This window comes from Hypoxylon fragiforme (genome assembly GCF_022984875.1).
Source record: "Hypoxylon fragiforme strain CBS 206.31 chromosome Unknown GGS25scaffold_2, whole genome shotgun sequence".
In the NCBI taxonomy this organism is placed as follows: Eukaryota; Fungi; Ascomycota; class Sordariomycetes; order Xylariales; family Hypoxylaceae; genus Hypoxylon; species Hypoxylon fragiforme.
In genome coordinates, this window is record NW_026054757.1 from 1,246,340 (window position 1) to 1,262,110 (window position 15,771).

Below are 15,771 nucleotides of genomic sequence, written 5' to 3' on the forward strand. Positions count from 1 at the left end.
AAATGTATGGGTAGGTATGGGTTGACTGTGAGGGTCCTGCGGCTCTATGATATGGTGCATCTTTTTTTTTTTTTTTTTTTTTTTTTTTTGTTAATGATTGGTGTTCGTGGAAGTAGTAGGTAGGTACCTAGGTAGGGGAAGCGTGGTTTTACTGGAAAGAAATCAGCAGCATTGGCATTCATAGATACCTACTATATTTCCAATTGGTGTTAAGTGTGCGTTTGGTGTATCCATCTAACCTACTTACATCCCTACATACATGGGTACTGTGTAAAATCAACCTCTCTTCCAAGGAGGTAACGTAGGTAGAGTCTAGAAAAGGAGGATTGGAATGCTAGGCAAGCATGTATCAGTGAATCAGGGCCGCGAATGTGATAATCCTGAATTGAAAAAAAAACAAAAAAAACAAAAACTACTCAACGTGCGTTATTCGTAGAAATAACTAACCTAACCTACCTACCTTACTCCCTTCTCAAGCCGCCCTCAGCTTAAACGCAAACGTCAACCCCCCCGTCACCACCCCCCTCGAATTCTTGATCTCCCCCCTGCGAAACCCCTCCAACCTTCCCCTCGCTTCCGGCGTCCCGATCCCCAACTGCTCGAGCAGCTCCGCCGCCGTCGCCTCCATGGCCCCAAAATTCCCGTCCTCGATCTTGAGCGCGATGCCGATGGCGCCCTGGGCCCCAAGCCGCCGCGTGTCCTCCGACGCTCGGACGCCGATGGCGTAGCACCCGTCGCCGCCCGCTTTTCCTATCAGCGCGCCGCCGTGCGCGGCGATCAGCTCGGTGCAGAACCGGTTCGACCCGCCGATGTTCTCCGGGTGAGCGGCGATGGCGCGGTAGATGCGGGCCATGGCCTGCGTGCGCGGGGAGGACAACGGCACCGACTTGTCCTTGTCCTCGTCCTTGTCCTTGTCCTTGTCCTCGTCCTCCTTCTCACCATCATCAGCCGCCTGCGCAAAAGCAGCGAATATCCTCGCCACAGCCTGCAGCGGCGTCGCGGGCGAAACCATGTTGCACCCGTCCAGCGCCCAGCCGATCTCCGCGGCCGCCAGGCCCGTCAGCTCCTGCACTGCCTCTCCGATCCGGTCCTGGACCGGATGCCCCGCGAGGTGGTAACCCGCAACGCCCGCCCCGACCGCCCTCGCGCCCGCCATGACCCCCACGTGGTTCGCCGAGCACGCGGCGCACACCGGCGTCGGCGCGAACCCGCTCTCCACCCACTCTTTGTTCACGCGCGGCGATATCGCAGGGTGGGCCCCGCACTCGAGCTGGCTCTCCTCGACCCCGACCTTGACTAGCATCGCTCTCGCGCGCGCGACCTGCGCAGGCTCGCTGTTGTGCGTGCCGCACATGAGCGCGAGGTCCGCGGCGTCGAGGCCGAAGCGCGACAGCCCGTTCGCTTCGACGAAGGGGAGGGCCTGCACCGGCTTTGCGGCGGAGCGGAGGAAGGTTAGGCGGGTGGGGTCGCCGAGGGAGAAGAGGGGTGGGCTGGTGCTGGGGGTGGAGGAGGAGACGACGGCGGCGTGGACGAGGTGCCGGTTTTCGACGATGCCGCCGCGGGTGCTGTACAGGAAGTCCGTGCTGAGGGGGGGAGTGGGATGGTCCATGGTGCTCTTTGTGTGAGTTTGCTGTTTGTATGATGACACTGTACCTAGGTAGTGTTGCGTAGGTAGCTAATATCTACTGTTTATGATGTGAGCTGTCTCTTCTTTTGGGCTTGGTACTGGTGTTTATATTGGTGCTGACGAGGTATTTGGTTGTGCGAAGGGCGCGGCGCAGACTTTTGGCCGCGCCCTTCGCATGTTACCCTGGCTGACTTGCCCATTACCTGTCATAATATCACCTCATTTTCAGAAGTCCTTTATTGCCATATTCTACAATACGTTTAAAATTTAATATACTATTGGGTTGCATTGGATATATTTTCATACACGCGATGCACATATTAGTCAATTAGATTGTAAAGGGGGTACTCTCCATGCCTATGGGTAGGGGTAGGGGTAGGGTTGGGGTTAGGGTGAGGGTAAGTATCGCGCCATAATCTTTGACAATCTCGTTTGCCTGAAGCACACTTGGGATCTCATTAACACCAAACAACTCTTCAGCGATGCTATTGATATTTTTTCGTTGAAGCCCGGAAACAGTTATGTTCGGTCTTTTTCGCGTGTCTGTTACACGTTCACTATAAATCGACATTATACATTAATAATACTTTAGACGTCTAGGCGACCTTTGAACGCCTCGTATCTCTTCCCAACAACTGTCCCGTTCCCTACGCTTGGATCTGTATAAATTGACAGGGTATCTGTGGAATTGTCGTATCCGACACCACATTTCTCTGAAAACCCTTGGAACATCTCAACACGCTCTTGAACGTACTGCTGAAACCCAGACCTGGAGCAACTGGTTGCCGGTCCGTCAGCGCAGCTCGGTAACGGCTGAGGCGCGTTGTTGAGCAGTATGCGGTAGTAATCTCCATCGTCATATCCATAACTTCCCGAGCAATTCAGTCTTTCGAGTGCTATGTTGCTCGCAAATGGTAGTACGTGCGAACTCTTCCAAGCGCGGCGATGATTGATTCTGTCTAGTGGCATGGTGTCGTTTATTGCGGACTCACTCCCACCAAAGGCCGAGTTGTTGAATAAACCCATGGCAACCAAGACCATAGGCGGTAGTTCGCGGTGGGTATAGCTCACAAATATGTCTTGGTCAGACGAATCTGCTAGCAGTAGATTGGCTGAGGCGTTGAACCAAGGTAATCCCACCACTCCAGAGATCCTGTTGCCGTACCCGACATTGTAGTGGTACATGACGTCGGCCGTGTATTCCCATCCCAGCCAATCATCAGGCGAAAACAGGTCCGTGTCACAAAACGGTGAGCTTCCACGGATGACTGATTCATAGCCGCATATCTCCATCATACCGTAGATGTCGTCAGCCGTGAAGTTGAACCCGGGGGCCAACGCATTCAACCTCGCCATTATCGGTTTGGTGAAGATATCAAGATACACTGCAGACTGATCGCTTCCAAATGAACCAGAGTAGGCTGGGCAACTGTGGTACGGAGTGAGACTGTTCGCGCCAGATTCTCTGGATTCGTAGATGCTGACGACGTTGATTTCATTGTCATCTAGCTCCAATGATCTTGCTAACGATTTTGCTGACCTGAAGGTTCGTTCGGCAGACGAGGCCCAGACACGAGAGGGTAGCCTAAGATTGGGGTACCTAAACGAGAGCGTGACACCCAGTTGCGCTGCTTCCAGCCTACCGACGCGGGTCAACAGCTCTGATTCGGCATCGGTCAAAGGGGCCGTCCAGTCGGCAAGGAAGCTCAGTGCCGGGACCTTGGACCAGTCGATGGCTGTGTTATTTTCCAACTTGGAAACGAAGGGATCTATGTAATCCTCCAGATCGTAATCATTGGCATAGATTGCCGCATGACGGGAGAGATAAACTGCTCGTGATGCTGTACATCCTTGGGGAGGCGCTGGAGATGTTGGGGGATCTTGAGGCTCGAAGTATGGGGCTACACCGCCAAGATGCTCGAGAGGATTAAAGCTGTATGTGGAATAGAGTGATGTAGCGTAGCACGATTGAATGATCGGAACGAATGCAGTGAGTCGTAGCAGCTCTTTAGCGAAGGACGGTGCCATTATGGTGGAACGTAGTATGATACTACGAAGATGGCAGAGACTAGTGACATTGTGTCTAGTTTTGGAAAGACGGAGGTTTAGTTTTAATATATTTGTTTCCTTTGTAATCATATAATTAATCCGTCATGCAAAATGACGAGGAGTGAGAAAGAACGGTAACGGGTATTACTGGAGGCTTGATATCGGCGTCATCGAACAAGGGTCCAATAGCTAACCAGCCTTAATCAAAACAAGCTCAACGGCCAAGGAAGCTTACATGTAGCCTGGTAGGTACTAACTACTAGTAGTACTGCGTACATACGAGTAACTACATACTAGGTATGCTGTTTCTCCACATTCTACATAGTATCAAGGTACAACCTTGAAGATATCATTGATGTATATGTACTACTATGTAACCAGTTACCAGATACTTGGTCTCTAAAGCTAGTACTTCAAATGCACCAACGTCCGAAAACCCTTCGGTTCTATAATATGAATGCTAAAGTGCTTCAATGTTGGTTTTGTAGGCATAGCTACTTGAGTTGATGAATGGGATTAAGACACGACTTAAAGGAGGTGAAGAAGCTGTTGCTACAAGGATCTACTATGCAAGTAAATAAGCCCGATAATGTGGAACTTCATGCACCTAGGTAGCTTACAGGGCTGTAGGGACCACTATCTTCCCGAAACCCAATCACTGATATCCACCAAATGGACATCCGTGGATGGATCTTCGTACCCTGAACCAGTTCAATGCTTTCTTTCTTTTCAGAGCCATAAAAAACATACTTCATTTCTCGTGAATGCATAGCCCCTGCTGTGTTTTTGGGGGGTTTTTTTTTGCGCCATGAGACCATAAAAGTTATCCCATTTGAAGAATTGCATTAGGTAGTTACATGTAGCCCATCTTTTATTCTCCAGTAACGGAGTCCAGTTTAGCTGTAGGAGGTATGTACCTATAACTCCAGGGCTCCGGATTGAGTAACTCCGCTTATAAGTCCACATCAAAAATGCCAACTTTGAAAATACATAGTCATATTACCATACAAGTCTCAGACTCCATAGTCATAATAATTCGGATCATTATCGTTGAAAAATAAGTACGTATCAATCATAAACCACCCCAAAATCCATCAAGTTGAGGTCGTGTTTGATGAACCTCCAGACTCCTGCTGTTCATAGGAATCGTTATCAACATCATGCTTCCCATCGTCTCGAGATTCCACTATCGGCCTCCTGCTATGATAATCTCTGCTTCCGTCCGGGGACCGGACCCAGCCAGTATCCACGTATCTTTGGCGACCGTCGGGCTTGATAGCAACTACCTCATCTCGTATCTCGACTCGCTGGGATCGTCGTCGTCTAGTGTCATGGTCGGCGTGTCCAGTACTCCGTGTCCTTCTCCGTCGTTCGCTATCGTCTGATCCACCTCTGTGTAGAGCGTGCTTGACTTCTTCTTTGGCCTCATGGGCCCAAGATTCCTTCTCGCCGTATAAGATGCCTTTCGGCCAAAGCTTGGATGCAGCTAATGATGCAGCCCCTATAGCACCGAGAATGACCAGGGAGGTCTTGAGCTTGTCTTTCGTGCTGTGAGTATGAGACGATGATGTTGAACCGCGATGGCGATGATGATGATGGGATGGTGAGTCCATTGACAGACTCCTGTGGTGGGAACGGGATGGTGAGCGGGCATAAGAGTCTGAGGAAAACGACGAGGACGGTGACCGAGACTGAGATCTATAACGAGGCATTTTGCCTACGAATTTAGATTGACAATGTAAAGGGACAAGTTTATGAGATTTTCTTTATACCGAGGAAGGAAGGTCGAGAACAGAAAAGGAGAGGGTATTCATAGACTAAATGGGCGAGCTTACGCCCTACTAACTACAGAGCTACTGGGAAAAGCGAACTGTGAGTGTTCTGCATGATGATGTAGGAGGCCACCTTACACCTACTTCCAGTTGGGCTCGGCTAAGTCTCGAGGATGACAAGCAAGAACACAGGAAAATTAGCACAAAAGATATGCCAAACGAAGGATAGTGTCTGTAGATCACCGACCATGATATTCGGGGTTTAAGCGGCTATGTCCCTGGTCCATGGCCCCTAAAGCAGAAGTACGTATGCTATCATGCGATACGATGGTTGAATATGAGGCCAATTTATCTTACTGGTTGGGCGGTAACCTAGATCTAGATGCGGTGCGACGGTCAAGATAAGCTTTCGGGACCGTCTTGGCTGTTCTCGGATCGCCATCAACCACACCACCGGTAAGGAGATGTGTGATTGGTTTGAGGGGATGATGTTGTGTATATATCTAGCCTTGGTATGTCGCAGAATCAGATCATTGTACAAAACAGTTGGCCATTTTGAGGTTACCTAGGCACCTTGCCCTTACTTTGGGTTAGGCATCATTTTTTGCTTTTCGAATAGGGCTGTGATCTCACTCTAATTAATACGTGCGGTATTGCTATGTAGTAAGAGGCTTTGACCAAATAACTACGGCGGCATAGTAGATACATAGCTAAGTTCCATGTTCCATATGACGTCGAGAAATCAACATGAACTATGAACCTTCAATGTTTGCTATGTACATCCCGAGGTCTGTAAGTGTAACAGCGTATGTAACAGTGTAACATGGTATTATCTATTGATCCCGGTAAGCTGGTAAGGTATGAGCCATGTGGGGTGAATAGCATCTAAGCGGGGTGTATGCACAAAGGAAGCACAATAGGTACCTACAGGCTACAGCACTTTAATCGGGACTAGTGCCTCTTTTATCTTTCGTAATCGTGGTGGGAACCGCCGTTTGACGCGACTCTACCGGCCCGTTTTTCTTTTTATCTCGATTCTCGACGCGTTTCTTAAGTAACTACGAAGTAACTATAGACTACCCTTACCTAAGGTCACGAAGAAAGTTCAATTTAATACTTTGGTTTATACTTTGTTTTATACCTACAGATATCAAGTAGCAGTACCTACACCGTACACATCCTCCAAGATCCAATGCATGCACAAATGTTATAACAAACCACAAATCACAAACCATGAACAAATAAGAATCATATACAAACTACCTCATCGCTACAATGACAATGCTTTGCTTCCATTGACGATACATTGACGAGACTGGTTGAATCTACATATACAATGGAAATGGAATCTTCCCCGCCGCCATTCGATCACTCCAAACCTTTTGACGGTCTGGTGCTTTGTTGTACCAGTATCGAGGCAGATCTACGTGTAAGCAGCAAATATACCTCTTCTACTTTGCATAAGCAATAAGCCATACATGAAAACTTCAAGGCTACTAACGCTAAAAGTGTAATCCATAGACAGTAATTGCCCAAAGAACAGTCGATCTAGGCGGCATCCACAAATACGATCTTACGCCCGACGCCACACATCTAATCGTCGGAGACTACGACACTCCCAAGTATCGCCATGTTGCAAGAGAAAGACCTGACATTAAACCTATGGCCGCCGGCTGGGTTGATGCCGTGCGAAATTTATGGTTGGAAGACAAGGAATTCGATTTCGCCCTCCTAGAGGAGACCTGGAAGTTTAAGACATTTGAGACCGGCGGTGGCATTCCCAACAGTCTAATCGAGGAACAAAGAGAGCGGACAAGACTCACCTGCTGTTTGACCGGGTTTGAGGATCGTAGGTTCATCACCCAATCGCCTTAGCTAGTAAGGAAAACTAACAAAGCAAAGATGAGACGCGCCGCAAGATCGAGGAAATGGTTCGCGGGGGTGGTGGTAATTACGTTGGCGATCTTTCTAGACGTGTTACTCACCTCATCGTTGCCAAACCTGAGGGGAAGAAGTTCGTTGCTGCTCGAAATTGGGGGATAAGAACCGTCTCTATCGAATGGCTACACGACAGTGTCGAGCGAGGAATGATCCTTAACGAAGAATGCTACGACCCGACGCTACCGGCCGAAGAACGGGGAAAGGGAGCTTGGATAAGGAGGGACATCAAACGAGCTCCTTTGCGCAAACGACCGCGCGATGGTGTTAGCGCCCCCCCAGGCGACGATGGTAGACGTAAGTTGAGAAAGACTGCAAGTATGAAACTTACAAGTCAGAGGGATAATCTTTGGGGTGATATACTAGTGAAGCAATCGTCCATGGACCTCTCCAATCTTGCTAGTGCTGATTCCAGCATGCTTGACGATCAATCCATCAGCGTAATTTCTATGCCTGCCCAGGCCTGCCCAACCACGTCGACGTCTGATAGTGCGCAACCGATACCCTACGACCGTGGCCAACATGCTGAAGCTGGCGTTTTCTCTTCCTGCCGTTTTTATGTTCACGGTTTCTCTCGAAATAAACAGGAAATCATACATGGACACATCACGTCTCACGGCGGACAGATATCATCATCCATAAAGGATGTCGGGTTGTCGATCCATAATGAGCTATCTGATCGACGTTATATTATTGTTCCACAATCATCTCAACCTGCCTCTCATCCCGCATTTCCCGAGGGGATACATGTCGTCACTGAGTTTTATATCGAACGTTGTGTCCACAACAAGGTTCTTTATAACCCAAATGAACATGTTCTGGGCCGACCATTTCCACAGTTTCCTATCAAGGGGTTTAATAGTCTGATTATTTGCACCGCTGGATTTAGGAATGAGACACTGAATCAAGTAGAGAAAGCCGTCTTGCAGCTTGGTGCCAAGTTTTCCGAACGACTCAACGCGCAATGTTCATTGCTAATCTGCCCTTCTATTGAGAGTGCAAGAAAACAGAAATTAGCTTTTGCCGTGAAATCCAAAGTGCCAGTGGTGGACGCAGAGTGGCTCTGGCAATGTGTCACAACGGGCTGCCTCGTGCCATGGAAGAATTACTTGCTCCGAGGTTTCCCTCAGGAGGTAGACACAGAGCGGGCCGCCGTCGGGTCTAAAGAGATGGATAAAACGGTCAGATCTGAACCAGAACCTGTGCCAAAACAAATAACGAAGTCAGCCCATGCCACATCGGGGATGAAGCATGGCATTGACATGACCGCATTTGATAACGATACCCCGATGCCTCGGAATGCTGTCGTGGAACCAAAGGATACTGCGAAGTCAACCTACGAAACCGCACCCACCAACCAAGAAAATGATCAGGGTGTGGAGCCACCTACCAACTCGACGCCTTTATCAGAAAAGACCTCCAATGCACTTAACAAGTCACCCTCGCCACAAAAGACAAGCCGATCACCACGGAAGTTGAGACGATTCCCAACTGGAGGGGAAGTAGGTGACTCTCAAAGTGACGATGAGTTGGATGCTTCTCTGGGCGAAGCAAAAGAGGAGGAAGACGCTTCAAAGCGTGAGGAGGAAGAACGAAAGCGACAAGCCGAGCAGCTTCGCGCAGCAGAACGGCAAGAGATGTCCAAGAAGCTGACCTCTCTCATGCCCACTGATGGAATATCTCACGAGGGTGATGGAGCGAGACCGCAATCGGCGCCCAGACAACGTCGTAAACGCGAGGTGCTCGGTCGCGCAGTGAGCAATGTCTCGGCAGCATCGAGCGCTAGCATCGAGTCTTTGCCCCACCCAAGCAGCAGCTCTCTATCCAACCTTCGAAGAACCGAGTCTGCGGCATCTCGCCCCTCCTCGAATAACCAGACTACGGCCGGCGCTTTTGGGCTTCTGGATAAGATGATGATGCAGCATAGCGGAGAGAGTAATCATACGGTGGACAATAATGGTGGAGATAGTCCGCCAAGAGGCACACAGCTGGAATATGATAACCCGGAGGCGCGGAAACATAGGGCTACCCTGCTTAATCGCATGATGGCTGGAAGTAGCAAGCAGGATGCTGCGGCAGGTGAAAGCAGGCAACCACAGGAGAAAATAGTCTCGGCTGGTCCCACTACAACTGGCCCTACTACAAGGGCGTCGAGACGACGATGATGATTTTGTACGTACCTTGGATGTAACCTAGGCTAATGACTGAAAACATCACAAAGAAGATTTGAATATCCAAACAAACGAGTCACACATCTATCTCTCTACCTAGGACTTCTAGGGTTCATGAAGAAGTAAGCTGTAGGTAGATAGATACCTTATGAATAATGCCCAAGCCAGGTTCCCTAGTATTACATCTCAACCTTGGAAGATTTAGCGTACCTAGACATAATTGTGCATGCTTACCTACCTAGGGTAGGTAGGTAGGTAGGTAGGTAGTAATATTGACTTCCATACCTACCTGACTACTTACGCACTACCTACACGCTGGCATCGGACCCGTGAAGTGAAGTGAAGTGAAGTGAAGTGTCCATCCCCTTACATACATACCTACGTGGAGCGGAGGAGACCAACCTCAATCGCATTGGGGTCGGTGCCTACTTACTTACCTATCCATCTATGTAAGGGGTGGTGGCAATGCATAGGACTGACGGACGTCGAGCGGGAATAACATGCGCGAGAAAAAAAAACGCTGCTTCGGCAGTTCGTGTGGATGATCACCTTTTTATGATATACGAAGCATGCATACCTAGGTATACCTATATAAAGGTATTCATATGGGATATCTCTTGAGAAGACCCAAGGTTAGGTAGGTACCTACCTTGACTCGATTGCAAACACCATGATGGATGGGGGTTGCTTGGATGTGGATCGTATGAGCCATGGGTAACAACAACGTGTGTGTATGAACTTGGGTACCTACCTAAGCTAGAGGTACATACCTACCTAAGGTAAGACGTGCGGTAAGACGTGCATATGCCAGATGTTGAAGGGTTCGGAGCAACAGTAGGTATGTATGTACCCGGAGTGAGAATGCAAGGTAATATTTATTTCATCTCATTCATTCGTTTCTTTGTATCTCAACGTTGAAGGTATTATCCCATGTACTTGATGTCAATATTTTCAATAAGCCAATCTTCCTTAGGTATATTTATCCAAACTTTATCTAACCCAGTACCTGACCTAACCTAACCAAGCCATTTCTTTCTCGTCTGGCCCTCCCCCCCTTTTTTTCTCTCCTTCTTTTCCGCCCATTTACTCATCACCGCTATGTTTTGCGCCGTACACACTAGGTACCTAGGTAATGTGCCGCCGAACGATCGCTTCAGCTAGAAAAGACAAGAAAAAATAGCATAAGAATTCGTTAATCAGTCCCTAGCTCCCTTTTGTATCTATATCGTTATCGTTTCATTCGTTCGTCTCAGTTTATCCAAGCCCCATTCACTTTTCCATATTGCCCAAAAGTATATATCGCATCCGCAAGCCGGCCGGCCGGCTGAACCTTAGTGGGTATAATTTCTATAGCGCCGCCTCACTCAACATGCTCAACAAAGCGGCAGCAGTCCCGCCGAGGCCGACAGCCCGCAGCGTCTCATCGCGGGCCTTCCGTTTCGAGCTACGGTCATCCCGGCCCCTCCCATTGCTACTAGCGGCGTAGTGGTCGTCGTGGTATTCGCGGTCACGGTCTCCTCTCCTCGTGGTGCTCGACGAACTGGTAACGCCGCCGCCACTTCCGCTGTGATACCGGCGACTTTGGCTTCGGTGGCGATGTCGTTGTGGGTAATCCTCCCTGCCGTCATCATGGCCGCGGTGCGATGAGCGGTCTCTCTCCCGATGGCGATCTCCCCGCTCTCTGTCTGTGTACTGGTCTGAACGGTATTTCTTTTCTCGGTCATGATCTCTATCTCTAGATCGGTCCCTAGACCTATCTCTGGACTTTTCTCTGGTCCTATCTCTATCCCGATCTCGACGCTCCCGCTCACTCCGGCGATATGAAGAGGGTAAGCTCCGCGCCATCGAACTGGATCCCTCGTTCATTATCTGCGGGGTGGGATCGATTCGTACGTGAGGGTCGTCATTCTTGTTCTTGAGAATGGGCTTCGGCATCACCGTGGCGGCAGGACTAGGATTGCTGCCATCTTTGCTCTTGCTTTTGTCCTTGCTACCATCGCTTTTTGATGGCGGCGGTACAATGAACGGGTATGATTTAGTGCTCTTCTTCTTTTTATCATCTTCAGTCTCATCATCGTCACTGTCCACTCTAGCTTTTGGTCGTGGTCGCGATTTCTCGTTGTGCTTAGAAGAGGTCGAGGTCGAGGGCATGGTAGAGCTGCGACGAGTTTGTTGCGACCGGGAGTTTTGGAAATCGTCAAGGCGAGAGTTGGAACGAGGGTACGATTGCGAATACGAAGACCCGTATGAGTCTCGATCTCGATCGTCAGAATCGCTCTCCGATCCTGATGTTTCTTCATCGCTGCTAGAGTCATAGAGTTCAGTAACGGTGCTAGCCGTGCTACCCTTCCGCCGCCGAGTGCTGTTGTTAACGATGTACGTTACACCCTCTCCCTCGGAGTTATCGTCGTTTCTCCCATCCCTTCTCTTGTCCCGCCGCTCTGATCGCCGCTCTTCTTCTTGGATAACGTCCCAGTTCCTGTACTTATCCGGGTGATATCTGTCTTCGGCTCTCCTTTCCTTTATACCGGGACCGGTTGCTACGGTAGCAGTAGCAGGGGTAGACCACCGACGTCTCGCTTTCCTTACTTCGGCGGTCCGCCGAGCAAAATCGATCACATTCTGACGGGTCAACTCGCCAAGTATTGCCACGAAGTCAGGTCGTGCTTCATACCGCACTCCGGCCCCAGCGAGTACTTCAGGTGACACCAACCGTCGGGAAATACGTGTCCACTTCGCATCCAGTGGGATATCGCGACCTTTGCTGTCAGGTGCAAGACGTGTGTTTTGTTGTGGTGAGATCAGTGCCTGCTGCTGCTGGTTTAGTACGGGCACGGAGACCGAATATGAGCGTTGGGTAGGTGGCGAAGTGCCGGTAAGTTGAGGCAACTGTGGAACATATCGTGGGTCGGATTGAGATGAGGAAGAAGGGAGTGCAGGCTGAGAGATCGAAGGAGGCAGAGAGTGCAGCGCTTGGGAGGTAGACGTATGATAATTTGCACTAGTTGGGTTGGATGGTGGCACTGGCGGCTGCAGATGCATGCCTCCCATGGAGAGAGCGAGGTCAGCAGACCGTCTATCAAGAGCCATCAGCTCCTGCGTAGACATGAGTGCCATGGACTCATCATCGTCATCACCTGACGAGCGTCTCTCGTAAGAGAGGTAGGTAGGTTGATTCGGCATCTTTGGTGGTGATTCCCCATTCCTGTCGTCTGCCTGTAGACGTCTCATCCTCATCGACGGAAATAATTTCTCCTCGTCGATGTCAAGGTTCATATCCTCTGGGCTCAAGTCAGCCGGATCAGGGTATGTTGGGTACGGAGTAATTTGGAGTCCTTCGTCAGGCCGATGGTGGTAGTGCTCAAGGAGTCCCCGCACTGAAGGCGTGCTGCCGCCGTTGGCGCTGAGCTGTTCGTCTAACTGGCGAATGTATGCTCGAATGACGTCCTAGTGCATACCCATGTCAACATGGTGATATTGGATTGGAGGATGGAATAAATGAGGGTGTTAGCTAACCTGATTCTTACGCAGCACATTTCTAGAAAAGCCTTTGCGTTCTAACTCGTCTCTGAATTGTGCCCAAAGCTGCTCTTCATCTCCATCGCCGCCTAAATTGGAATTCTTTCGTTGGCATATTCGCGATGCGATTTCATCTACTTTGTCTTTGATGGAGTCGAAGCTAGCGTTATTTGTATCAACAATGCGCCGAGATTTGGATGGATTATGCAGTTGAATGGTATCCAGGAATATATCGACGTTTAATTTCTGAGTCGTGAGCTTCTTACGTATCAGTTTGATCATTTCACGTTCTCGACTTTCTAGCATCATCCAACCCTTCTCCCCATCCATCCGCGCCACGCCACCATCACCACCATCGCTGCCGTTTCCGTATTTTTCGAGTATGGTGTCTAGCTGCTGAAGTGCAAATTCCGAATCCTCGAGGATGGGCGTAAGTTGACGTATATATACGGCCCTGTCGTCGGCATTGAGCAGCGACTCAGGGTCCTCGGCTTCGAATTTCAGGTGCTTTAGTACAGTGTGCAGGTTGCGCACTGCAGTCGCAATCTCCTCCAAGTCGGGACCGGCGGCTCGCGCCCGCTTATACAACCTTCGTGCGAATGCATCTACCTGCTCAACATCTACGGATGAGATGCGCGAGGCAGCAGCACCCCCACCTGCCGATCCGCTACTTGGCTTGTTGCTGGTTGTCATTCGCTAATCGTGATAAATGGTAACACTAATAGGTTTCCGGAACAGGGTCCGTTTTATATCAAGTGGTAATAATAAATAACTGCTTTCGTCGTAACTTTTTTAAAAAAAAAATTTTTTTTTGATGTTGAACTTGTACGTCGTGGAGAATTATGTGTGGATTTAAGAGACCAAGATCTGGGATGATGAGGGAAGTGGGATGTCGGTGATGATGGCACGGTTGCTAGGTCAAAACTGGTGTTATAGAAGAAAAATAAATTAAAAAGCCATCGAGGGTCCAAGGGTCTCGGAGCCAGCTTGGCTTAGCTTGAGCTGCTTGACCAGGTATTTAGACCGTTAACCTAGTAACGTGGAGTATTTTAGTTCACGTTTGCCAGTTCGTAATGTCGATATGATGCTATTGTTAGTTAGTATTACGAAGCACAATGAAAAATTAAGGGTATCTGATCCGAATATAGGAACACTGCAGATACCGTTGATATCTTCTCGTAACGTACCTAAACGGATTCGGGCGATTTACAATGGGATTGACAATAGCAGTGGCGGCAAAGGAAACGCTGATGATCTCCAGTGTTTTTTGATCATAAGACCCAGATGCTCATTCAACGTTTGAAGTATTACATGTACAAGTACAATGGACACAATACATTGGACGAACAGGAGACTCGATAGTTAATTCAGGCACAAACTTAATTAATGACAGACAACGGTCAAGAAAAAAGGTGGTACCGTTCATGTCAAGTTCAGCTAACTTTCCCTTGATCAATTGTTTGGAGGCACTAACTAATAGTGTGTCCAGAAGAACGACAGGCAAGGGCAAGGAATTGATGAGAATGGTTGATTCAATTTTGTGACGTAGTGGTCTAGCAAAATATGTCATCATCATTCGCGACATCTTCGTTTATCCTTGTCGGGCGATCCATACCCTACGGCACCTACCCCTTTCCACGGTATCTGTACCCTTGCTCTCCACTACTAGCGTAGATAGTTAGTAGGAAATGATCATGTAACCCAGGCGAAGGAAAGAGGTATGGTGCTAATATTAATAATAAGAAAAGAAAAAGGCTGTTTGATCTGCTGACATCACAAAGTTTGAATACGCTGCGCCCGGTTGATCTGTCCTCCAACTTGACCCAACATGTATGGCAGCCATGGCTCAGTGTGTAGAAGGGGCCCTTCAGCCCTGGTTTTACGATTTTACGATTTTATGGGTCTGGGGTTGTACACATGATGTACATGCAGACACTCTCTCTCCATCTTTCTTCACATCTTCTCCACATTCGTCAGCAAACCATCCCCTCGAGATGATATGAGACGATGAAGGATTATGTGCACATTACACGGATAGATACAACGTTTGCGTAATATATAAGCGTGCACGCCCTCAGTGATGTTGTGCAACACCGCGAATGCAAAGTTTGCTGAATCATCTTCGCCGCCAGCGGGTTTTCTTTACCTAGGGTACTTCACAATAGTTACAGATCCACTGAAGTGTTAGCCTACACTCGGGCTGACCAACTTGGAGATGCATATCAGCCTACGTATGTAATACACTAGAAATGTATGAATGTTGTTAATAAAGCTTTGAAGATATATATTAACTAATACATGACTCACCAAATCAGTTGCGAAATAATACAGTAACGGCAAACTGAGCCGAGATAGTGCGAGGCTCTGACACGATTTACATGGCCGCTTATTACTTGATGTCCGATATGTTAGTAAACATAAGCCCGCAGTAAAGCGACATGTGTATGCTGTGTGCAATCCAGAGCGGTGGCTCGGCTCAGACAGATCGCGTGGCTTCACATTGCAGATTATCGCCCTATCGCCCCACTGCGCACACATTCCGCCGGGGTGAATGTGCCCAGGCTCTTAAGCTTGCTAAATCTGCTTATGCCGACTGATGAGTTCCATAGCAGAAATCAGAACCTAAGCTCAGCCGCATCTGCCAAGGTCTTCACTTATCGGAACGAATGGAGCTCGTCGTGACGGTCTAGCATCT

The 15,771-nt window shown here is 48.9% G+C and overlaps 5 protein-coding genes across 5 annotated transcripts; 1 reads left to right on the forward strand and 4 right to left on the reverse strand.

The window, feature by feature from the left end:
• Nucleotides 1–327: 327 nt before the first annotated feature.
• GGS25DRAFT_529064 (thermolabile L-asparaginase) lies at nt 328–1,788 on the reverse strand. The gene has a single exon (XM_049265241.1). The coding sequence runs from the start codon at nt 1,607–1,609 to the stop codon at nt 473–475; it is 1,137 nt and encodes a 378-aa protein (XP_049119892.1). The 5' UTR covers nt 1,610–1,788; the 3' UTR covers nt 328–472.
• Nucleotides 1,789–1,909: 121 nt separating this feature from the next.
• GGS25DRAFT_474888 (histidine acid phosphatase) lies at nt 1,910–3,838 on the reverse strand. The gene has a single exon (XM_049259665.1). It carries the CDS (start codon nt 3,764–3,766, stop codon nt 2,216–2,218), a length of 1,551 nt encoding a protein of 516 aa, XP_049119893.1. The 5' UTR covers nt 3,767–3,838; the 3' UTR covers nt 1,910–2,215.
• A 292-nt stretch (nt 3,839–4,130) lies between these two features.
• Nucleotides 4,131–5,958, reverse strand: GGS25DRAFT_474891 (uncharacterized protein). The gene is made up of 2 exons (XM_049259666.1): nt 5,593–5,958; nt 4,131–5,532 (listed from the first exon to the last, which is right to left on the reverse strand). Exon 2 carries the CDS (start codon nt 5,386–5,388, stop codon nt 4,771–4,773), a length of 618 nt encoding a protein of 205 aa, XP_049119894.1. The 5' UTR covers nt 5,389–5,532; nt 5,593–5,958; the 3' UTR covers nt 4,131–4,770.
• A 479-nt stretch (nt 5,959–6,437) lies between these two features.
• On the forward strand, nt 6,438–9,734 carry GGS25DRAFT_474893 (uncharacterized protein). The gene is made up of 3 exons (XM_049259667.1): nt 6,438–6,877; nt 6,970–7,297; nt 7,351–9,734. The coding sequence occupies exons 1-3, from the start codon at nt 6,785–6,787 to the stop codon at nt 9,549–9,551; spliced, it is 2,622 nt and encodes an 873-aa protein (XP_049119895.1). The 5' UTR covers nt 6,438–6,784; the 3' UTR covers nt 9,552–9,734.
• A 1,170-nt stretch (nt 9,735–10,904) lies between these two features.
• Nucleotides 10,905–13,769, reverse strand: GGS25DRAFT_518024 (uncharacterized protein; the record flags this gene model as incomplete). Its single annotated transcript, XM_049263470.1, has 2 exons — nt 10,905–13,004; nt 13,074–13,769. 2 exons carry the CDS (start codon nt 13,767–13,769, stop codon nt 10,905–10,907), a joined length of 2,796 nt encoding a protein of 931 aa, XP_049119896.1.
• Nucleotides 13,770–15,771: the final 2,002 nt, after the last annotated feature.

Bases quoted from the DNA above. Each gene is read 5' to 3' on its own strand.
- GGS25DRAFT_529064 (XM_049265241.1), bottom strand. From the start codon at position 1,609: ATGGACCATCCCACTCCCCCCCTCAGCACGGACTTCCTGTACAGCACC.
- GGS25DRAFT_474888 (XM_049259665.1), bottom strand. From the start codon at position 3,766: ATGATTACAAAGGAAACAAATATATTAAAACTAAACCTCCGTCTTTCC.
- GGS25DRAFT_474893 (XM_049259667.1), top strand. From the start codon at position 6,785: ATGGAAATGGAATCTTCCCCGCCGCCATTCGATCACTCCAAACCTTTT. The intron at 6,878-6,969 runs GTAAGCAGCAAA...TGTAATCCATAG, and splicing joins GTATCGAGGCAGATCTACGT to ACAGTAATTGCCCAAAGAAC. The intron at 7,298-7,350 runs GTAGGTTCATCA...AACAAAGCAAAG, and splicing joins TTTGACCGGGTTTGAGGATC to ATGAGACGCGCCGCAAGATC.
- GGS25DRAFT_474891 (XM_049259666.1), bottom strand. From the start codon at position 5,388: ATGCCTCGTTATAGATCTCAGTCTCGGTCACCGTCCTCGTCGTTTTCC.